The following is a 25,296-nucleotide window of genomic DNA, read 5'->3' as shown; positions in this document are numbered from 1 at the left end:
TAGAAAAATATTTTAAAATATAAGAAACATAAAGTGAAATAGAATATTTTAGAAATGGCATCTGTATAATCTTTGAAGCATATATGCTATTTCCTAAGAAGTATTTATGGAATTCATATTTGAAACCAAATTAAAAGAGCAGTCCTCTGTTCCAATCTGATTATTCCTTAGCCTTTAAAAAGAACTAGTAAAACATAAACTGGTTTTCAAGTTCATCTAGTATGTATTTTCAGAAGTAATATGGAAAAAATTGCAACCAACTTAATCTGAAAAGTGTATGAAGGAATGATAGGAAAGAGAATTATAGCTGTGAAAATCTGTGCAAAGAAAACCATCAAGCAATCTTCTGGAAAGGATACATTCATATTTTTTTCTTTAATTATCTTAAATGTCATAATTGAGTGATTTGTATATTGAATTATTACATGTCAAGGTCATAAATGGTGGTTGTGTTACATACATGGTGTGCCACAGAAAAATTTAAAAAATACCACTGCATTGTTAAGACTGAGGATATACTATTACTGAGTATTAAATATCAAGTGATTTAGGAAAAGAGTAATGGAATGATTCATGATCTGTGTATATGAAAGAGATTGTTGGATTTTACTCTGTGTAAAATTGAGAAGATACTGAAAGTCTGAACATTTATTTGATTGTTTTTTACCTTACATGTAATCAGTCATGACAATAGTCATAAAAATTACAATTATTATTCCACTGTCCACTGACAAGGTCACATAGACATTACTTTTACATAGGTTTCCACATTATAATCAGCATCCTGTTGGGGGTTGGTGGGTTGCAATCAGGAACTAGTGAGCTGATATTTAGAATAACTCTGGGTTCCAATCAGAACTTACTCTAGGACTGTGTGTAGCCAACTTTCACAGCTATCACACCTGAAAGTTCAATTTTCTTGTATGTGAGAAAGGAATGAATAACTTTTAGACATGTTTATCATGAGCATCTGCAATTAAATATTTGAGCATGACCCACCCGCTAACTGACAATTCCACCTTGTTGATGCCTGTCTTACTCAGCTATCAAAAAGGCAGATGTTTCAACATTAGGTATTGACACTGTGGTCTGTAGCATTTTTTTGTTGCCATAAATTATGCAATGTTAATCCATTGTTTCATGTAGTTCTTTAAATGTGAATGTTTCTTTGTGTGCTATATGTAGGTTTTTAAATAATCACAGCTATTATGAAACTATTTCCAAAGAAATTAGAACTGGGCTTGTGAACTGGGTGTTCATTATATGTATGTGATTCTCTGTGTATGCCTGTCTGCACTTTATGATAAATGAACCAATTTTGTTGAGCATGCTAAACTAAACATTGTGTAGGAATTTCCGCACCCATTTCTAGAGAAGAAAACTTAAGCTCAGGATCATGATCTAAGTTTAATAGATTCCCATGCTTGATCTATAATTTCTACTTCTCAGGACTCACTCTAGTATCTCTCTCTCTCTCTCTCTCTCTCTCTCTCTCTCTCTCTCTCTCTCTCTCTCTCTCTCTCTCTCTCTCTCTCATTTACCTTCTCTTTTATATTAGCATGTATGCATTTTCAAAGGGGTTCTTTTGTAGTAGTCTAATACAGATATATAATGCATTTTATCTCTCATCTTCCTATTTCTCTTTCTTTATCTTCCTTGCAGATCTTTCAAATATTTTAAATAGTTTTCATTTTTTTACACATGTTTTTTTAAATATTTTAACTAGGTCTGCATTTCAAATAAGATGGGAATATTAATTCTCAGTGGGCTATTCTTTGAATTTAAAAGCCTGAGGACTGATTTGAACCTCTAAGTTTTACAAAATTTGGAGGGATTTAGCTAAGCAAATGCAATTTAAAAATCCCCCCGTGGGAAGAAACATTCAATTATGAAGATAAATCTATTGCATTAGTCTGGAGTTACAGAGCAGCACACATTTATGAACATTACTGAAAACCATAATTGATTACTTTGGAGATAATCATATTCCGTATTCTCATTCACTGAGTTCTAGGAAAAGAATTTTCATTTCCTTATTTCATTATTATGGTATCAAAATTCTATAATAGATTATGGAGGGAATAATTATAAAATGTTTGTTACAATTAAAACAATTGTTTAACTATTGTTTTATATTCTGCTCATTTTTAAAAGACAATACATTTCTACAGAAAGTTTTGTTTGGAAATTTGAATATACTGATGATCAGTCTAGATGGAATTGTGGCAAAGATGGCTTTAAAGTTTATGGTGATATGCAATCAATAAAATCTTCATTGACATCCAAGGCTGTGTTATTTGTCATTTATAAGGAGATTATGGTTTTGCAGTTTTAAAACTGTTTTCTAGTATAGATAAGACTCTCAGACTTTGCTGTATTCTAAAGAAGAAAGATGTATACTGGACCCTTGATTAACTTTGTGTACCCTGAGGTACATGAGTTCTGCTTCTGTTCTCCAGCATATTTACAAATCCTGCTCGGAAAACTCCTTCTGTCTTCCTGAGATGAACTTTAGCCCTGTTTATCAGAGCAGTGTCTAGTATTTCTTTGCTGAATAATATGTCAGTCACCTTTTTGGGAAACATGTGGATCTTCTTATTTTTAAATGATGCACTTTCCCAACCTCAGTCCCATGCTGCCTGAACCTGAATATGTCTATATCTAGCAAATCCAGTGCCAATTTAGTCATTACACCAAACAATACCTTTCATTTGGAAATGAAAAATGCTTGCTATCTTTCCAGGACAAGCCTGATCTTCAGTAATGAAGTTACTTGGTGAAATGAGGAGTGATGTGGTCCTGTAATATTAAGGACATTAGCAACATTTAAAAAAAATTTGTCAGTCATGGAACTTCAACTTTGGGCCTGGGCGCTGTCCCTGAGCTCTTCAGCTCAAGGCTACTGCCCTATCCCTTGAGTCACAGCACTACTTCGGTTTTCTGGTGGTTAATTGGAGACAACGAATCTCATGAACTTTAATGTTGGGCTTGCTTTGAATTGTGATCCTCAGATCTCAGCCTCCTGAGTAACTGCCATTACAGGCATGAGCCACTATGCCTGGCTATTATCAACATATTTTAAATTTTATATTTTCATACAATGATTTTAGTTACTACAAATCGATATGTTGCAAATATTAAATGTAAATATTCAACAGATATCTTAACGAATATCAATAAAGAGACCAAGGCTCAGGATATTAAATGCTAATGTAACTCAATAAATCAAGGGCACAAATATTAAATTTTGATAATAATCTCCAAATAAAGCTCCAAATTTTCACTGTGGAATCAAAATTTTAAATGATCATAAATCTGAAGTTGTGATGTAAACAGGTAGACTAGGCTGTGGTATAATAAATATTGAAAACAAAGATAAGTTTTGCTTAACACAGACATGTATTGTGTAATTAAATTAAAATTAAGCCAGGTGCCAGTGAGTTATAACTACCATTCTAGCTACACAGAAGGGTGAAGTCTAAGAATCTCAATTTGAAGTATATCTCAGATAAGATGAATCCAAGAGACTCTCATCTCCAATTAACCAGCAAAAAACAAGAGTTGATATGTGTCTCAAGTGGTACATCCTAAGCCATCAACCAAAACCAAAATGAAAGAAAAACTCGAGCAAGAGCTAGAGGCCCAACTGCAGCCTTCATCCTGTTTGTAGTCCTACTGAGAAAATATTTTAAGATCAAAACTTTGGACATTATTTAACTGATAGTTGAGTAAACAATTCTACTGAGAACTAAAACACTCATTAGACAATATCTGAGAGATAAAACATCTTTAGAACATGTAAGTATTTCCCAAAAATAAGACTGTAGTAAGTCTGGAAGAGAGGAATCTCAATAGCCAAAATCATTTAGCTTCCTCGTGTACACAGTTCTGTACAACAGATTTTGAATTAAAATTCTGTTGGTCAACATACCATCAGTGTGACAAATATACCTGAAATGATCAACTTGATTAGGAAGAAAGAAGTTTTAGTTTGTAATTGCTTAACTGTAATTAGTCTGAAGGCAGGGCATAATAATATTGAGGGGATAACATGGCACCCGAGAGATATTCACTTCATGGTGACAAGGAAGCAAAAACCTTTAAAATATGAGCTCTTTGGTCCAAAGTCATTAATCAATGTATCCTTACATGGATTGATGAATTCAGGAAGTCAGTGTATACATTATTGTATAAAATCCCAAAGGTCACGCACATTCAAACATTGCTGTGTTGGGGATCAAGCCTTCAACTCATAAGGTTTTAGGTAGATATTGAATATACAAACCTAACATGTTGCAAACCAAGTGGCAGCATATACATGCTATATTTGCATATAAGTTGAAAAGCATATGCAGACCAATGTGAAAAAACAAAAGAATTAAAGTTTCAGCAAGGTGAGGAATGTACATTCATGTCATCTTGATATTAATGCATAACACAAATTGTCAACAGACATTTTAATAACTTATTCTAATGTAATATAAGAAAGATGGAGGAATAGTAAAACCAAGGCAAATTCTTTGTGCTTACTCTCAAAAAATTTGTTTATTCATATTGACAATTTAGAAATATAAATAAGAATGTCAGAGGAAATATATAAATAGTTACTTCCAAGAAAATATAAGGGTGTTTCCATGGTATTTTGAATATATTATACCTAATATCCATGGTGATATTGCATGGTTTGCATTTCTGCTGTGGCTTTGCATTTCACAGGTGATGAAATAAAAACTCAAAAGGAATGAATTACTTTTCTTAATATCCAACATTGAAGCCCATGATAAATTTCTTAAATTACTTTGATGTTTGATTTAAGAGAAATATTACATAAAGTATCAAAATTGTTGATTTAGAATGTTATTTTAAAAGTAAGTAGAGGAACAAACTACCAATTTAGCACCGAAAATTCACTTCACTAGTTCATTGAGTATTCTATTTCCCTGCAAATCTCTCCACAGTTTTCTTTTTCTCACTGAAGAATTGTAATTTCCAATTTTCTCAAGAAGTTTTATAAATGTGAGAACTGAGACAAACCTTGAGATAAAATAGATATGGCAAATTATAGCCCTAAAAAGTGTTATATGTACAGAGAAAATCTCATGAGAACATGTTGCTCTAAACTACAATTCTGTGACCAAAAGTAGTGCTATTTCCTTGAATTTAAGTTAAGTTTTGTGAAGACCAATGAGGTCAAAGGTAGCCAGCCAGCAAAGTGTGTCAAAGTGGTCTTTCCCTAACGGGCTTACAAACCCGCCAGTAAGCCAGGCAAGCAGATACTTGGAGACTGGCTCACATGCATCTGGAAGGATGAGTGAATACACACAGGTATGAGCCATTGTGACAGTCATAATGCTGCTACCCAGTGTGTTGTCAAATGATGATGTTCAGGGAGATTGAATATTTTGAGTGTGAATGAGCTGTGACAGCAAATTCGTGCCATCAGTGCTCCATTACGAGAGGAAATGACACAGAGAGAGAGCCATCAATGTTTATTCAAGAAAGCAATGCACAAATAAAGGCTCCAAATATCAGCTGAAGCCCATAACTGTGGTGATGCTCCAATTTATTATGTATCTTCACCTTTGAGTAAAATATTATAACACTGTGATAAATATACATTACACATAAGGGTTCCAATGCTTTCCCTTAAAATTTTTAAGGTTTTCCATAGATCAAAGGTTTTTTTTTGTTTATTCACAACATGCTCATCTCTTTATCCTGCTTCATATGAATGTTGCACAAACTAAGAATGATAACTACCTGCAGATCTTTTGCAAGCCTATCTATCAATTGACTTTCAGTTGACTTCTACCTGTGTTCATAAACCTATGTACTTGAAGCTTCTCTGGGAAGGATAACTTGGTCACACAAAGGTCTAGGATATGGGCCATGTCACTATCCTACCAGATATCTTGCGATTCAAATCCTGTGATTCAGGAGGAAGGTTATATAAATATGACACATGCACGCACATATGCACAACCACACACTCACACACACATGCACACACACATACCTCAATGAAGGACTAAATTCCTTTATCTCTCAATGAACAAAAGTGAAGTCAAAGATGATTCTCATGCTTTTGGGAAATAATGTATGAGTTTCTACCGAGCCCTCAAAAACATAATGACAAATAGTATCCAGGAAATGTGGTTCAAAAAGAGAAGGTGATGAGACTTTTGTGAGGCAAAAAAAGAAATCAGAATTTAAATCCTCTGTTTAAATCTCTTTAGTTTAGACATATACTTATAGATATATTTACCACCAGAAAACAAGATACGGTGCTGTGGCAGAAAGTGGTAGCATTAGCCTTGAGCAAAAGAGCTCAGGGTCTCAACAGCTCAATAACCAACAAAAAAACCAACCATCATGGACAGTGTTATTAATTTTCCACAGTTTACACACTTAAGTTTTTAATATTTACTCTCACTCATAATAATCACCACAATTCACATTATAAACACAATAAATAAAATATTCTTCTGAATTTAATAGCCAATAAAGTATTGTCTTCTTAACATCAGCATCCAGTATCCTATTTTTTCTTTAATTAACTGAACATCAGGAGGATAGAACACACTGTGTGAAATAGGCTACAATATACCTTTTATGTTTTAGCAAAAAAACATGAAATATTTCCTAAGCCAATGACTATAAAAAGGCTAGTGCAGAGAATATCAAATGAGAGCAAAGTAGTGACTTTCAAACACACTTTCATTTGCAGGTAAAAGCTACACACCAGGATTATATGCAATCTTTCCATTTTGTACCTAAAGACACCGCTTACACGTATGATTGCTTGACCTAAGCTGAAGAAACCAGTTCGTGTAGCAACTTCACATTTTACCTGTCAATATCTGTCAGAAATTTTAAAATTGTCAATGAGACATGGAAATCTTGAACAAACTGATATAGATTGAATGATGTTGAAACTGTATACTCGGAGCCAAAGATTGGTGTTTGCGGTAGGTCAGAAAACAAGTACCATTGAAAACGTTTCCTCCTTTCCTTTTCTCTTTTACAATATAAGACTTTCTCACTTTGCAGATTACCTCATAGACATGCAGACTTCTTTGTTTTCATCAATGGTGAAAGGTCACCTTACTTACCCACTTCACAAACATGCTCTTATTACATGAATGTAACAAGAAACTGGGTGTATCTCTGATTTAGGTGCCATAGTCCTCCATACCTCCCAATAGGGGGACTTTTATTATATAGCTGGACAACACCATGCCATACTTACCTCATGTTTACTTAGAATGGAAATAACACTTGCATTTTACTTAATTTATGAATGAGATTTTGATATAAAATAATTAATATATAATAAATTTGATGAAGTATGATTAGTTGATGTGAACCTAATTCATTCATTTGGACATGGCAGTCCTCATATGGGTTACATAACTAAGAACCACAGTTTTTGGAAGCTGATAATTAGAACATGATGGCACACACCAAAGTGTATTTTTTCATATATCATAAAAAGGCAATTCAAATACTAATCTTAGTCAAACATATGATTTGTTACCATGGATTTTCAGTAAAAAGTAATTGGACACATCTTAATATAGAGTCTCTCCAATCAGAATGACAGAATTAAGTAATGTCACAAAAATATGTTTATAAATAATTACTATTCCAACTGTTATACAACATTTCATTCACAACAATAGACTCTTTAATTTTCACTGTGATTATTTGGATTGTATTCATTACTTTTTAACACAGAGTGGGTCAAATGCTTTACTTCCGATTATGTCTAGCTTCATAGTAATAGCATATTTAAGCACAAATTGCCAATAAAAAAGTTAATTGTGTCAAGACAGCAATTAGTATTTTATGTTATAACCCCTCTTAACACTTTCTAAAATAACTCTGTAACTGATACATTTGCATTTTGAACTATCTTTTCAAACACTTGGTTCCCTTCTGGCCTGAGTAGTTGGACATATTTCAATGGGTCCTCATGATTCATTAGGCAGGATAACAGTTTAAGAAAAGGTGTAACTGCAATATCAACTAAAGACATTAAGCTTTTCAACTCATTGTAAGCTCTTCCACCAGGCCACGAATGTATATAAACAATTATAGACACTTCGACTACGTTGGTTTCTAGGATAAAATGATGTTTTTTGTAATTACTTAGCAATATAGTGGAACTAACAGAATTTGTATGTCACATATTCATCTTCAATCTTATTTTATCCTTTAATACTTTCAAATGTCAACTTTAATGATAAGATAATGATTAATCTTATTCTAGGATTAATATGTTATAATAAATAAAAATATATGTATAATCTTCCTTCTATGGCTGCAGCTGTTTGAAGTCTTTCTTATTTAGTTTTGGAATGCAAAGATTTTAGCAACATGTTTGGAATCTAATCCTGGCAATTGGCTCTCATTTTAGAACATTTTGAGAAAGATAAAAAGTACATAACCCAGTAAGGTCTCTTGCAAACAGATGATGGAAAACAAATAACTAAACAGCAAATATAAACCAGTACAATTAAGGTCCTGAGAGGGTGCTTAGGAAATTAAATTACTTTAGTTGGATTAACTTTCTTCTGATGAAAACTGGAAATAAACTTGCAAACTGGAAACATATAAAGAGCAGAATTCTTTAGAGAACTCTGTTTCTTCTTAGCTGACAATAAAAACACATACCATCATACGTGGCTTATTTGCTGAAGCTAAGTCTCTAAAACCTTCCTTCTGCTGGTTTCAAATAAAGAATCTGCAGATCTCTGCCTTTTATGTAGCAGGAAATGTTTGCCACCCTGCACCCAGCTCAAGCACAGATCTAAAGGTGCTAACTGTCAATATCTAATAAGCAGCTGTACATAGAAACAATGCATTTTATTGCCAGAAATACTTTCAGAAAAAAAAAGTTGTGGGTAAGTACACTGACCTGTTTTGGGATCCACAGAGAAGTAAGGTTGTCCCTGGAGAATGCTGTACACCACTCTGGCACTATTCCCATAAGTTGGGTCATCTGCATCAGTAGCTGTCACCTGTAGAACAGAGGTACCTGTGCATTCAGGAAAACACATTTTAGTGCACAATGGCATTTTGTGAATGGCTAATTTGAATACAGAAACAGGTATGTTTAAATATTGACGAAGAGCTAGAATGCTACTAAATTCAATTGAATTTAAATCAAACTTGTGTATTACATATACCACTTATTTTCATTCCCTGCCTTCAATGGCCCTGAAACAATTGAATATAGGACATTGATTCTGAGATGCTTGAATGTGACTCTGTGTGGTGATGGTGCTATAAAAGGTCTTTTTGACCCTGGTACAACTAGAATAGCTTTGGATCGAAGTTCATAAATCAGATTGGTATTGACTGTTACTACATGAAGGCTACTGTGAGTGTACAGAATTATTCGAAAACTGGAGATGGCCTGGTGTGTGAATAAGATGAGGAGATGAGTAAGCTGACATTCAGATAGCAGTGACATCAAAATGGCACATTCAAATCACTTTCTACAATTTTTGGTATTGTTACTTCTTAGCTGGAGTGGGTTTTATTTTATTGATGGGGTGATGTACAGAGAGGATACAGTTACATTCATGAGGTAGTGGGTATATCACTTCGTTAACATTGTTACCTCTTCCACAATTTTCTCCCACTTTCTCTCCTTAGCTGGAGTGTTAAAGAATGTCAGAATTAGTCCCTTATACTGAACTCTCTCTTTTGTGACTTCTACACAATACAGACACAATTATAAAGAAAGGGCCCATATATGTTAATAGGAATAGACATTTTAACATAAAGATGAACTGTAAAACATTTTATAAACTAACAATACATTGAGGGATGAAAATATACTGAAAGTGCTTGCGTTGGTTGCACAGCATGCATAATTAAATACAGCTTTATTGTATTTTACTCATTCCATAAAAAAGTGGAACGTAAGGATAAAGTGATGGCTGTCAATTAAGAGTTTTGCAATAGTATTGGATAATTAGTGGGATAAGAGGTCTCAGTTATTGATTAAGTGTACTTTATGACCTAGTGATGAGTAGTGCATAGTTGTAAAATTCTGAGTTACGTATCTAACAAAAATAGTTTTACAATTAATTTATTCTGCATGTAACATTAACATCATTTTGTAAGTTGGAGTATAAAACTACAGACAATTTTCAAATTTTAATTTCAACCATGTTTAATTATACATTCTGAACATCTGTGTTAAAATTTATATGCAACCTTAAGGAAAGCTTACTCTGTCTGTATCATCAAGGAATCTCAGAAGTTTTAAAAATCTAAGATAAATTCAAAATATAATCTTCACTAAGATGTACTTGAATTCCTAACAATATTTTTTGTTACTGTCTTATATTCTATAAAGGAATATAATTTGCAACTATCTCCAGACATATGAGAAATATTGCATTACATCTGAAAGTTATTACAAATTATAGAATAATAAAATATAATGCTGGCATATTGCATGTAAGAATGTGGAGAAATTGGTTCATGTATAAATTGAAGTTGGAAATCAAAACACCAATAAGACTGCAAACTGTGCTGAGTATTTATATAAAAAAATACAAACCTGCATTCACATAAAAACTTATTTATTCTATCTGGTGAATATAATGTAACCCTTCTACTAATTGTAGTAAGAAATATATGAAAAAATGTTTATGAATACTCATGGCCACTTTGTTCAAAATAATGGCACCCAAAACAAAAACCTTCAATGTGTCTTGTCCAAAGCAAACTATTTTGCATTTTCTGCGAAAAAGCACTATTCAACAATAAATACAAGAATAAACTGCATACTGACAAATGCAACAATTTTGATAAAGCTTTAGTTTATCATGGTAATGATGTATGATTTAATGTATGTAGAAATCAGTCAGACATTTATCATTAGGTCTGGGTACAGGAACAGAATGGGGGTGAGGGTAGAAAATGCCAAGAGAGATTCTTGTTCAGTAAAGTTTTCAAAAATTGTGCTGTATATGGATCTACATATAAGGAAATGGAAATATATGGACTTCACATAAATTGATACAAGCAAAACAAAGTAAGTCTAAATGATACTGAGTGTGGCATTCAATACTCTGGTTAAATATTTTAAAGATATTACCACTGTAATTAAATAAAGCATTCAAATACTCTTCATATTTCTTTTCTTACAAATAGAATGTATGATGATGTCAAAAAATGAAATATATAGCTCTCAGAGCTATCAAAATATCTCTAAACTTTCTAGCTGGGTTAAAACAAATTCAAACTTAGTTTGTGAGAATTGGTTAAATACAGACTTTCTGGTCCATTATTAACTATGGTTATTGTAACTACTGAATATTATAGACTGTAATATTTCCTGACATACACCAAGTTTATCATTCATTCAACCAACTAGTTGTCATTTGTTAGAAAATATCTCTTGCAAATTATCTTAGTTTGAAGTCCTGGTCCTAAGAAAGCAAATCCAATCCTTGAGAGATTATTGAATCTGGTGAGAGCTAATGTCCTCAGTGAAATGGTCCATTGATTGTAGCTCAATGAACTACTATAAGGCAGGCCAGGCTGTTCCATGAATGACTTTGACTTGATCACTTCCTGTTTATCTTTCTGCTTCCTTTCCTAATGAGATTGGCTATTCTGCTTCACTAGACTGATGACTAAGCCTATTTTTCTTCAGACAGAACCAGCAGGTGATGACCTAAAATACCTGACACCGAAGGGATAACTGACCAAAGGAAGATTTCCTCTATTAGTTCTTTCTCTCAGGTATTTTTGGTCTAGAAACACACACACACACACACACACACACACACACACACACACACACAATTAAACACACAGCTATTTAAGAAGCTTTAGCCCTAAAATACTGATTTAAGCCAAAGTAGTTTTTAATGAATAAAAAGTAGGTCCTGAAAAAGTCATGTGGAAAGAGCTGACAGAGACAAGTTTTAAGATTACACTTCACTTGCTGTGATAGGCTGGATTTTTCATGAACTAAAGAGTTGTTAGGCATAGAATGAGATGTCTATCAAATTCCACTCTTGTTAAATAAGGATGGGAATGTAAACAAGAAGTGAAACAACGATGGAGACAGGGACAAAATTTAAAAAAGGGTACGATGCTGGTATCAACTGAGTAAATGTTCTTTAGTCAGTAAAAGGGAAGGGAACAGAACAGAGAAAAAATATAATACTCTATCCTGGTACTACTGTATGGATGTTAACAGCTAGCTATGCGAGACAGTGAATAGTGCATTTCACAGGGATTCACAAATTCTATTTGTATATCAAATAAAGATGAGCAAATTACTTCTTTCACTATCTTCTGTTGGAGTGTGAAGACGTCAGGATGCAATTTTGAGTATAACAGATTGTAGGACCCAGAGAGGTCAGGTGTGGCTACAACCTGTCCTAACAAAATTCAGCCTGCTAGAAAATACAGCATCCAAACCAACGACTGGGGAAACCTTCAAAGTTCTCATCGGGAGGAATATTAATTTCTGAATTTCTTATTTATTTGAAAAAGACAGTTTAAAAATATTATTTTATAATCTGAATTAGTGCTTGCAGAAGTTCTTTTAGGTTACAGAAATATTTATTTTTAGTCATTATTACTGTAGATGAAATTGGATTTCTTCAAAATGTTAAAATCCTCATGCCTAATTTGATGATTTGGGGTGTAGGGCCTTGCATGGGGATTGGTCCTCAGGAGTGAGATTAGAGTCATATAAAAGTTGTGTAGGTAAGGCCATATAGTATGATGCTAAATGAAAGGCCCTCCAGGATATAGAAACAAAAGCCATATAATGAGTGATTGTTGTCCTTAATGTACTATGTTATCTCTCATCTCTTCTGCTGTCCATAGTTATATTGTTACAGTATTTCACCTTGTTATCTGATATATATATTATATATATATATATATCGTTATTTGAAATAGGATAGGGAAGGGGGAAAGCAAGATGAAGGGTGGGGTGGAGGGAGGGAAATGGGGACCAAGACATGAGAAAAGATATCAGTGTTTGTGAAGTAATGCACCTTCTATCTGGTGAATATAATGTGATCCTTCTATTAATTGAAATAAAAATATATGAAAAAAGAGTTGTGTAGGATCATGAGCTTCCTGGAACCAGGAACTCTTGACCACCAAAAGAGACTGAATGTGCTGCTTCCTTGACTTTGAGGTTAACTTTTTCCAGATCTGTGATCAATAATGTTAGTTGCTTAAGCCATTCAGTCTCTTACATTCTACTACAGTAGTAGCAGAATATAGTAGTTAGGAATTCAGGTTTTCTCTTTTTAAATATCAAATCCTGTGAGTAGTCTGCTCAGTCACATTTTAAAAAATAGAGTTCTAAATTGCGTAAGTGATTTTCATGAAAAAATATTTCTTGTAAAAGGTTAAATAGAGTTTAAACAGGGTAACTAAACAGGGTTGGTCTATATATGAAAATAATCTCCCAGAAGAGACCACCAGACTTATCCAAGACATGAGTCAAAATTTATGAAAACAAAAGAAAGAGAAGCTGTCATCTTAGAAAATATTAGACTTCCAAATGCAAACCTGCAAGGTAATGTTTAAAATTCTATAATTCTACCAGTGTACAGAAAGAAGAATCAGGAATGTTCATTTGTTTGTTTTTCCCCTTGGATATGAGGATTTGATTACTAGATAATAAATCAATAGCAACTCCCCTACATTTCTTGCTACCTATTAAAGACAACCTGAATTGGCTTCGTGTAATAGCTCATGAATGCAGTCTCAGCTACTAAGGAGGAAGATATCTGGAGGATACCATCTCTAAGCTAGTTTGCATTAAAAAAAAATGAGCAAGACCGCACGTTAACACATAATCTGGTATTGGAAGCATTTTCCTATTATCCAAGCTGCAAGGTAATTGCAATTCAGAGAATGATAATCTAGGCAAGCATAGATAAAATGCAAGAGTTTGTTTAAGCAAAGCAGAAAGGATTTGGAGCATATCTTAAATGGTAGAGCAAATGCCTATTAAGAAATCCCTAAGGATAAATCCCAGTACCACCAAAAATATAAAAAAAGGAAACTTACAAATATGGGCAGAAATGTTCATTGCATAAACCAATATAACTATGGAAAATAATAGCCAAAGAAATACTGCATTTTGAAATCACAGCTGCCATTTGTTATACAATATTTTGTATTCAATATTTCCTATGGTTCACCCTTATCTGTTCCCAAGCTAGAGATTATAGTGCCTTTCAGCTGATATTTTAGACAAATATAAAAGAAGATTTAAGTATATAAAACAGCTTTAAAAATATCTTTTCTACAATACAACTTAAGTCTGTTTCATCTGAGAATTGCGCTGTCACCGTTTTCTTGGATTCTTTATGGACTGCTGCTTTATAAATTGCACATGTTTTTATGAAGTTGCATATCAATGAGCAGCATGAGTGGACTACCTTGAATGTCTCTAAAGACCAATTTGAAATATTTAATAAGGCATTTGAATACCAAGCAAACACTCTCTGAGATTGCCAATTGCTACGCATGACTTGTCAGAGTTCACAACTCTGCTAAAATCTCAGGAGAACCTGTGTTGAACAAGGACATTGAGTAAAAATAAGCTGAAGATTTATGGAGGCTGAGAATACCTCTATGAAAGAATCTCCTAGGACTTATTTCTCAGAAGATTTTTCCCAGGCACTGTAAAAAAGTAATAGTCACGAAGATATAACTTGAATTTCATTCTGCACAGGACTGTGCTCTCATCAACAAAGCAATAACCCTGCATTCTACTGAAGGTGTAATTTAATAAAGCAGTATTTATTCAACAGTGGTAAGATTTTTGAAACAAATATATCTTCATTTATACATATGTATGCATATGCAATAATTCTTATGATACATCGTATGAAACATCACCATTACAACTTCATTATTACTATACATTTATATAATGGTTTTTGCTAATTTCTGAGTAAAACTGAAATAGAGCTATGTATCCAAGTACTCATGGAATTTCAATATTAAAACTGCATTATTACAATGCATTTATATCATGGTTTTTGCTAATTTCTGAGTAAGCTGAACTGTGTATCCAAGTACCTTCCTTGAATGGACAAAGAGAAACATGGTAAGTATTGAACGTCAATGACGGCAGGAAAGTCTCCTTATAAACTACATAATTTACAAATTAATCATTGCTGTATTCATACAATTATGCCACCATTTTATAAATATGTCATACTGAGATTCAAAAAGTTTATGGAATTCGAGCCCACTCCATCTATTTTGAAAAATGTCCCTGTGACCATTTTTCTGTTTCCTTGCCTCACTGGGTCTTATTCTGTTGATTTTAATAGTTTCAAATTGTCACGCTGTTTTCTTTTATGTGTTCCTTGATGATGGATAATGTCAGATTGGTCATTTCTACCTGGGGAGAGGCCACTTTATACTTCATATTTACTGTCAAAGGACAAGCTGCTCTCTCTATATATACATATGTACATTTGTATATATATATATATATATATGTATATTTGTGGGTCATGGGGCTTGAACTCAGCCTGGACACTGTCCCTCAGCTCTTCAGCTCAAGGCTATCACCCTACTCTACTGTGTGTGTGTGTGTGTGTGTGTGTGTGTGTGTGTGTGTGTGTGTGTGTGTGTGGTGGGGAGGGGAGGGAGAAGGAGGGCAGCCCTTAGGATGGAACTTATTGCCTAAATGCTCTCAGTGCTGTCCCTGAGCTTTTTTGCTCAAGGCTAGCTCTGTTTCATTTGAGCCACAGTGCTTTTAAGTGTGAATCTGGATGTATATTTTAGTTTAACAAATTCACTCATTCAGCAGATCTGAGACATAGATGTTCTAGAAATTTTTGGATTGTATTCTAAGTAAAATGTTTTCTATAATGAAAAAAATCTAATTCATTGGTATGTGATGTTTATACATTTAAATACTTCTCAAAATATCCAACCAGTTATTTTTGTGATGTATGTCAGTCATTTTAGAAACAGCCTTTTCAAAATTCCTTCATTTTCTACTCTCTGTGTCTAATATATGAAACACTTGTCTACACTACTTAGCTAAAGTTAAGTTCATAATAAATACTTCTGCTGTATGATTATAAGAAAATTTTAGTCTTTCTGTAACACAAAGTTGGTAAAGATTTTCAAGTCCTTTCATTTCTGAAAAACTTATTTTCCTTCTGTTTTACATCATCTTTTTGTTCAAACTAATCTATTCTTATGTTTCCATAATTTCCATGAAATTATTCATGGAAATTTTATGTATTATGAAATGTATATCTTATTTACAATTGTATATATATATAACATGACATCTTTTTTATTCTTTGTCTTTTTAAAATTTATTTTATTTTCAAAGTAATCCACAGGGGGGTTACAATTATATACATAAGGGAATGAGTACATATCTTTTGACCTATTACCCCCTCCCTCATTTTTTGCATACTTTTCTTTCCCCAACCCCACAGGTGGTACAGTACACTTCCAACATATTGTCTTATTAATATCACTGTTGCATTGGTTCAAAGAGCTAACCAATGCAACATGACAGATCTTTGAAAGAGTAAAGACATAATTTTAAAAATTAAGTGAAGTAAGCCAGACCCAAAGGAACATAGGCTCAATGGTGTCCCTCATCTGTAATACTTAGTACACATCTAGAACTCTCCTAGCAGATGATTACAATAGCTTAAACCCTTAAACGTTAGATACATAAGGCCACATAGGATAAGGCCAAGTTAATGGACCTCCAGGATATGGAAACAAGAGCTTAATTATAAGTGCCTGTTATTCTTTATGTATTATGCTTTTCTCTCTTCTGGTGTGTTGCCCTTTGGTTATTCTCATATTGTTACAATATCTCACTTTATCACCTGGTGTATTATATAGATGTTTACTTGTTTATTTGAAATTGGAGGGGAAAAATGAGGGGCGAGGGTAGGGGAGTGAAATGGGGACAAAAACATAAGAAGGGATATCAATTTGTGAGAAGTAATGCACCTTCTATCTGGTGAATATATCTGTAACCCCTCTATACATTGAAATAAAAAAAATAGAAAAGAACATTTCCCTCTAGAAAATGGGAAGTGGGGTTTGGCTCTAGGGTAGAACAGTAGCCTTGAACTGAAGAGCTGAGGGATAATTCCCAGGCGAGTTCAAGCCCCATGACCCCCCTCCCAAACACACATACACACACACACACACACACACACACACACACACACACACACACATGCATACAAAGAACCTTTGAGTCTGATTTTCTACAGGGAAATGTCACAAGAAATATTAATTAATTAATTACAGCATTGCTGTACTTCTCTTATTTTAAATAGCTAATCCATCAATAGAATATATAAGAGGGGATCAAAGACCATTGTTTCCTTATTGTCTTTTCAGGTGATAGATATAAGAACTTGTGTGTTAGAATTATTTAATAACCAATCCAAGCACATCTGAGACTTCAATGGACAGAAACATTGAATATCGTGTGATCTGACACATTCTTTGTCTAGGCATCATTTATATGTAAACACTTAAACTTCTAACTTAGTGATCCGATAAGACTTTATTGTTTTTCCTTTGATTTATAGAAAGACATACTGCATATTTTATGTTGATGATGTTTTAAATGATCCAGGTCACAGTTTTAAATTAATCAATGTCAGGTTAGAAATAGTTACCCTAGTTATTGAGGAGGAAAATAAGGACTGTCCCAATATGTTGTGATATATTTCCTTTTTATCTTCTCACAGAAATTATGCTCCAAAGGAAACCATGAGCATTTCTTAAAGATTTGAAACTGTAAAATACGATTTCAAGGCCTTGAATTTTCTGAGAAAATTAAAAACATCACACTGGGATAAATGAGAAAAGATATTTGTCCCCCGATAAGCATTTATCTGTCCAGCTAAGTCTTCACACATACCAGAACTGAAACTGTGAAAATAATCTGGATAACTTATTAAATTAAATGTTCCAAAACAAGGAAGAGTTTTTTAAACTGTTCCTCTACAAACTAAGCAAATTATGTTTTCAGTTTTCAATGAAGCATGGAGCCTTTGGGTGATTTTTTCTACATCCATGGACAGGTTTGATATCAGCATGCAGAAGATTAGAACCTGTAAGGCTTCAACTTTTAAAAATAGTTAACATAGAAATTGCTCACAAAAGAATTATTGGGGAATTCAAAGATATCAGAAAATGTTTCAGTAAATGGAAAAGTCCATATTGGAATGGAAAGCCAAAGAATAAAATAGCTCTTACCAATAGTGAAATGCCATGGAATGGTAGATTAGGAGGAATTTATATGTACAGGCAGTAAATTTGAAGAAATAAAAAAGGGATTTTTAATGAGATTAATTGGACCCAAGAATTAATGTGATAAAGATTAAAAAAATCACATTAAGGTCATCTTCATGTGTCTGAGAGCATTGCTAGAGCCGTTCAGATTCATCTTTTCATCAGATTCACATTTTCCTTAAGTATTATCTACTTGTTTCATATAATTCATTAGGGACACAAGATACTGAAATAAAAATGTATCCTAATTGGCTTAGGTATAATCACATATCAATTCAAAGTTATTTCAAAGCTCAAGGCAGTGAATTTTAAATGAAACAGAGGACAGAGTAAACAGGAAAATTTAAAATTTTCAGTTATGTTTATTTAAAAACCAATGTTCTTTCTTTGAAAAGCACTGCTATTCTCCACAATCAGTTCATGTTATGTCCATGTGTCTCATGCACTGTCCACTCTGGAAATTTCCTGCCCATAACCTGAATCCGAATCCTCCACTTTGGATCCCATTTTAGTGCCAGGAGTGGAAGCACAGGCTGCTAATCCAAGTTACAAGGAAGGCGGTGGTGGGAGGAGGAAGCCAATCCCCAGTCCAGGTCACTTACACAGAAAGCAAGTGACAAGAAAAAAAAAGTGAGTTACAGAAAAAAAAAATGTATTGTACTATAGCAATCATTGGGTCACATTGAGAAATAAACTAGGTAGGAATGTGCATTTGTGGTTGAATTTGAACAAAAAAGTAAGACTCTTTCTCAGAGTTATCACCCTGAGTGGGAAGTATGGATATGTATTGACTTCATAATTACTTAGAGAATGTTACATGTCAAGTGCGGAAGTGACAATAACCAAAAGGCAAATGCTAAGCAAATCTCAGTTGACTCCTCTAAATCCTTGGGCTATACAGTTACTCTCTGGAAAGCCTTCCTTGAGAATATAAGTGAAGCAGCTCAGCTTCCTTGGATACAGATAGAGAAAGCCACACAGGGGAGCCCACACTCTAATCCCAGCTTAGAGTCAGCACCCAGCAACCAGCATTGTAGAGGAACTTAGCATTTGCCACCCAGTACTGCTAGGCAGGATGGCACTTAGTTAACTACCAGATAATTACAGTCTGGTCCTGTGATTCCAGAATAGCAACTCAGACCACAGTCTCAGAAGCAAAGGAAATGGTTGTGATCATTGTCATGGATTGGTTTGTGACAAAAGAGACACATAATGATAATGGGGGGAAGTTCTGAGTGGAATACAATACAAAATAAAATGTTGGGTGAGTTTAGGATCCTGTGTGTCTCTGTTTCTCCTCATGGGCTCACTAAAGCCCCATGTAGAGCCACTGTACTGACTGACCTTTCTGTAATGATCTCTTTCTGAACATTATGTCCCAAAGGTTAATGATTTTTAAACAGCTACTAGGTTCCTGGCACAGGTCCAATGGAAAGCTCTAGAGATGCCTGAGCAGAACTAAATCAGGACCCAACAATCAGTGCAATCAAGTCATCACAGCTGGTATCCCTTGTTGCTCTGCAACACAGAACTCCTAGAAAAAAAAAGCCAGGGTTGCAGCCCCTGGAAGGGAACATGAAGGTGCAAGGGAGATTTGAGACATCTCAGTACATCTCCAAGAGTAACAGACCTGCGAGAATTATGCAGCAAAGTAAAGTGCCCTTCCTTTACCTGAATGTGGAATTTTAAAGCTTCATTTGCACCTATGCTTCATAAGATAATAGTCATAACTTTGATTAAATAAATATTTTATTCTGTTATACATTAAAGCCATCTATACTCTTATAATTTCAAATACTTTTAAGTGATGGTGAGTGAAAGATGCATTTCAAGAACGTGCAGGAGGACCGAGGCGTTTGGCCTAGTGGTAGAATGCTTGTTTAGCATGCAGGAAGACCCAGGTTTGATTCCTTGATACCACATACATAGAAAAAAAAAGCCAGAAGTAGTACTGAGGCTCAAGTGGTAGAGCTCTGGTCTTGACAAAGTCCAAGGATAGTGCTCAGGATCTGAGTTCAAGCCCAGGACTGGGAAGAAAAAAAAAAAAACAACTACAGGAGAGATGGTGTTTATGCATTCCATACAGAACTGACACTTTGTGAAAGAAAGAAGGGGTGAAGTTTACTTTAGTGCTGGAATCTAATAAGATTTGCCTTGGAACAATGTCTAGATATAAAGCACATTTTAAAAAATTGACAGAGCAAGAAAATCAAATTTGAAATGGCAATAAAACATTCCAACTCTCCATGAGAGCAAACCTATAAATTCAGAAATTCTAGTATAGTCACACACACACACACACACACACACACACACACACACACACACACACAGAGTGCTGTTATTATTTTAGAGAAAAAGTTAATCTTGCTATTGAGTAGCAAAATTAAGTTTTGAATGATAACATTCCTACCAATATCACTAAATCACTTATGAGGCATTTTTTGTGTGTTATGTAAGATAATGATGCATGCTTTAAGTCCAATTTAAAAATACTTCTATATTCATATTTGTATAGTGCTACATATTTCACTGGCTCAGACTTCAAAAGCAGGGGTAATTGTATGTCATGGATCATTTACACTTTCTATTGTGAAAAATGTTCAGCTATATTTAAAAGTCTCAGTTCTGCTACAGGTAGACCTGTTGTAAAGTTATAGAAATGATGATGCACTCAGAAGATAATTGACAGAAGACAAAAAAGCTACTCCTTGTGTTTAAAGAGGCCTATGGGTGTCACCAGAGGCTAGCGGCTGGAAGCTTGATCCTGAAATGTTGGTATCAAGAGGCAATGTAACCTTGCAGAAGTGGGACTTAGTGAGGAATTAATGTAAATGTGGAAGGATCCTAGCCAGTTCTCTGGAAACAGTCGCTACAGGAAGAGCAGGCAGACTCCCCAGTCTCAGAGATCTCATTATTTTAGATCCTTCCACCATGACACCCTTGCCAGGGATGAGAGAGATTGGGCCACCTTGATCTTACACGTTTAACTGCAAAGACCGTAAGATCTTCTCTTTATGTGATACCCAAACTTAGGTCCTTAGTTATAATAATGTAATAAAAATGGATTAAGATAACCATCAGAGCTGGCCCAATAATATAGTACATGATGTAGAGCAAGAAGCTGTAGAGCCCTAAATTATAATATATATTATATATATTATCACATAAAATTAACTTGGACTACCCTCAATAATTCAGGGCATCATCTTTGAAATGAATGCTACAAAAATGCTCAGAACTTTTTAAAATGTGAATTGTCATGATTCTAATCATATCTAATCAAATGCGGTACTCTTCTGTAGGAAAAAAAAAAAAGTTCAGGTACTGGTTGTTGGCTTATACTACCTATTCAGGAGATAGAGTTCTGAGACATAAGGTTTGAAGAATGCTGGATCATGAAACTTTATGAGACCCTCAGCTCTAATTCCCACACAAAAAGGAAGGCAGTGGAAGAGCACCAAATTTGAATGCAAAAGCTATAAGGTAGTGCTACAGGCTGAAAATGCATACATTGGCACTCATCCAAGTCCTAGAAACAACCAATCAGGGTCATTCTTAGAAATTATTTACTGTCTTGTTTTTGTAATGTAGAAAAGGATTGGCCGAAAGGTTGTGAGTCCATTGATGGAGTGCAGGGAATTCTGGTTTTTGCTGTGCACACTAACAGCCTGTAATGCTAACATACAGAGATGATCATATTTTCTCTATATCTTATCTTTGGAAAATACTAAGCATGAATGGTATTCTAGACCTCTGCACAAATTTGTTGAGGCTGGTTTCTATGTTATAGTTACCAGGATCCAGAGGGAGAGAGTTGGACATTTGCCATCTCCCCCAAGACTCCAGCAGCTGCAAGAGCTATTTAGCTGTCTCAAGAAATCTACAAGAGGTTGGAGTGCTAACTAACTCAGATGGAGTAAAATGTTTTTATGTTGCATTAAAAATCCTTTATGTTAATATTCAAATTCAGAATAATTTGCATAGTGCAACAATATCTATAAAATAATATTCATATACATGAGGCAAAACTGGCATAAAACTTCTCCACAGTTGTAACTACTGGCTTTAAAATCTTACAAAGACAGTTTTTAAAAATCATATGATGGGTTGGGAGTTCGGCGTAGTGGTAGAATGCTTGCCTAGCATGCATGAAGACCCGGGTTCAATTCCTCAGTCCCATATACCTAGAAAAGGCTGGAAGTGGTGCTATGGCTGAAGTGGTAGAGCTCTAGCTTTGAGAAAGCCCAAGGACAGTGCTCAGGTCCTGAGCTCAAGCCCGGAACTGGCAAAAAAAAAAAAAAAAAAAAAAAAAACAACATAATGGCTTGAATTTAATTTTAGTTCCTTAAAAATTAATCTGTTATGAAATAAAAGATGTAGACCACAAAATGTGGTGTTAGTAAGATACCTCCATCCTGGATTCTGAATCACTAACTGCATGGCTGTCTTTGCAGCCAGAGAGTGTGAATGAATTTCTTCTAGGCTGCTCACTAGATTTGTGAGTTTCAGAAAGTGACACAGTGACAGCGTGCTCCCCTAGCATGCATGAAGCCCTGGTTTCAATTTCTTAGTACTACATTCACATAAAAGGCCAGAAGTGGTGTTGTGGCACAAGTCACAGAGTTCTAGACTTGAGCAAAAGAATCTCAGGAACAGTGGCCAGGCCCTGATTCAAGCCCCCAGTAATGTCAAAAAAAAGGTGACATAATGTATTAATTCAATGTGTATATTTTAAAAATTGTATGAAATATTTGCCAGGATTGTCAACTATTTTGAAATAAATAAGATGTGTGAATGCTTAGATATGAAGGTTTGATTTTTATTGAATAATTTGGTAACTAATCTTACTGATCCTATTTTCACTTGATAATGAACATTAAGTAGAATTCATATATATGAATGATATATAAAATTAATATATAAGCTCAGTCATATATTAATTGAGCAACAATTAGGGGTGGTAATTTGTAATTTTCCTTGTGTTTAAATCATTATCTGAATTACAATTCCAAAATTTACTGTGCTGAATATTTTAATAGATGCAATAGTGGTAAATAGTTATTCATCAAAAATATTGAAAAGAATTGGAAGATTTCCCTTTTTCTATGCACACCATTAAAAACTGGCTCTTAAATTATGACTTTGGAATTTTCCAGAGCCTGTGGATGCCGGCAGTAGAAAATGTATTTGCTTACCCATATCTGACATTTCAGGCACTGTAACAATGTATGGCCCATCCGTGAACTTTGGAGCGTTGTCATTAATGTCCTGAACCTTGATGATGAACTCTGACTCAGGCTCGAGAGGCTTGTTTGTCCGTCTGTCAATAGCCTGGGCATGAAGCACATAGTGGGTTTTCTGTTCTCTGTCCAGGCTTTTGGTTGAGTGGATGTCACCCGTGGTATCATCAATGATAAATATGGTCCCCGCACCTTCTCCTGTGAGGATGTACTTGACAGACCCGTCGCCTTTGTCAGAATTGGAGTGCAGCTGTAAAATAATTAGCAATTAGTTTGAAAATTGTACAGCAACTTCAGATCCTGTTCTCTGAAAATGTGTCCTATCCTGTGCCTCACCTTACAATGCCAAAGACTTCTAAATAAACCAACTGAACAAAAAGAAAAGAAACAACAGAACAGAAAAAACAACAACAACAACACTCATTTCCATTTCCTGGTGTTCATTTCAATGAATATTACTTTGTACGATCAGATGCATATCGACATTGCATCTTACTGTTCCTCTCGTAAATTTATCTGGAGTTAACAGTAATTCATATTATGGTTTTCCATTATACAAAGTATCTTGCATGGCTCACATATATTTATTTTCTCACAATTTTTCTGCTATTAATATGGATTTTTTTTTTTGCCAGTCCTGGGTTGGAGCTCAGGGCCTAAGCACTGTCCTTGGACTTTCTCAAGGATAGTGCTCTACCACTTGAGCCTAAGCACCACTTCCAGCTTTTATTTTATTTTTTTTTAATGTATGTGGTTTCAAGGAATCGAACCCGGGTCTTCACGCATGCTGGGCAAGCACTCTACCAATAGGCCAAACTCCCGGCCTTAATATAGATATTTTTATCAATATTTAACTTAGTAAATAATGTTTAGTAAAACAAAGATAATAAGACTTATTTAACTTCAGGGTAAGAAACCTTTCTCCTGAAAAAGGCCAAATGGATACCTATACTGTATCTTGTAGGCCACAAAACTTGCTTATCTAGGTAGAAAACCATGGGCAACCAACAAGAAATATTGAAGAAAGCTGGACGAGGTCTTTAATCCTTTAATCCTAGTTACTCAGGCTGAGATCTAAGAATCATGGTTCAAAGCCTGCCAGGCACTAAAGTCCATGAGACTCTTATATCCAATTAACCACTAGAAAACCGGAAGTGGGGCTGTGGCTCAAGGGGTAGGGCGGTAGCCTTGAACTGACAAGCTCAGGAACAGTGCCCAGGCCCAGAGTTCAAGCCCCACAACCAACAAAAAAAAAAAAAAAAAAAGAAAAGAAAGAAATACTGAAGAAGCATATTGGTGCTTGCAGTCGTGTACAAATAATTCCTGAGACTTATATTGCTAGACTGGATGGTTCCCACTTCTTGTTCTCTGAATACAAAGGTAGAGATGAAAAACAAAAAACAAAACAAAACAAAACAAAAAAACCTCTAACTATATAGCCATTGTCTTTCATGCTTGAGAATATGAAATGTTTTACTTTGCCTTCAATTTCATCCTCAAAGCTAGGATTACAATGTGGTAGATAAAACAGAGAGTCAAATCAAGTACCAAAATTTCACTTACTGCACATATTTGTCAAAGTGGTTCTAATATCATGATTTGAAAAGCAAACTTTTACTATAAGTGTTAGAATACTACATACATTGGTAAGATTTTACATTTGGGGGTTTGTGAAATTTAACCTCGAATGCATTTATAAGTCAATATTAATTTCAATTATATTTCATTAAAATTAGTA

The 25,296-nt window shown here is 34.5% G+C and overlaps 1 protein-coding gene across 1 annotated transcript in view; it reads right to left on the bottom strand.

The window, feature by feature from the left end:
• The window catches only part of Cdh18 (cadherin 18), a 355,549-nt gene that overhangs the window by 147,554 nt on the left and 182,699 nt on the right, over positions 1 to 25,296 (bottom strand). The window contains exons 3-4 of the mRNA XM_090332102.1: positions 23,514 to 23,808; positions 8,921 to 9,040 (exon numbers count right to left, since the gene is read on the bottom strand). Coding sequence (XP_090188228.1) covers positions 8,921 to 9,040; positions 23,514 to 23,808 — 415 coding nt within the window. The remainder of the gene's footprint in view (positions 1 to 8,920; positions 9,041 to 23,513; positions 23,809 to 25,296) is intronic.

Source organism: Megascapheus bottae, chromosome 4 (genome assembly GCF_031878675.1).
Source record: "Megascapheus bottae isolate mThoBot1 chromosome 4, mThoBot2.hap1, whole genome shotgun sequence".
NCBI classification, from domain to species: domain Eukaryota; kingdom Metazoa; phylum Chordata; class Mammalia; order Rodentia; family Geomyidae; genus Megascapheus; species Megascapheus bottae.
This window is presented reverse-complemented; position numbering and strand designations above follow the sequence as displayed.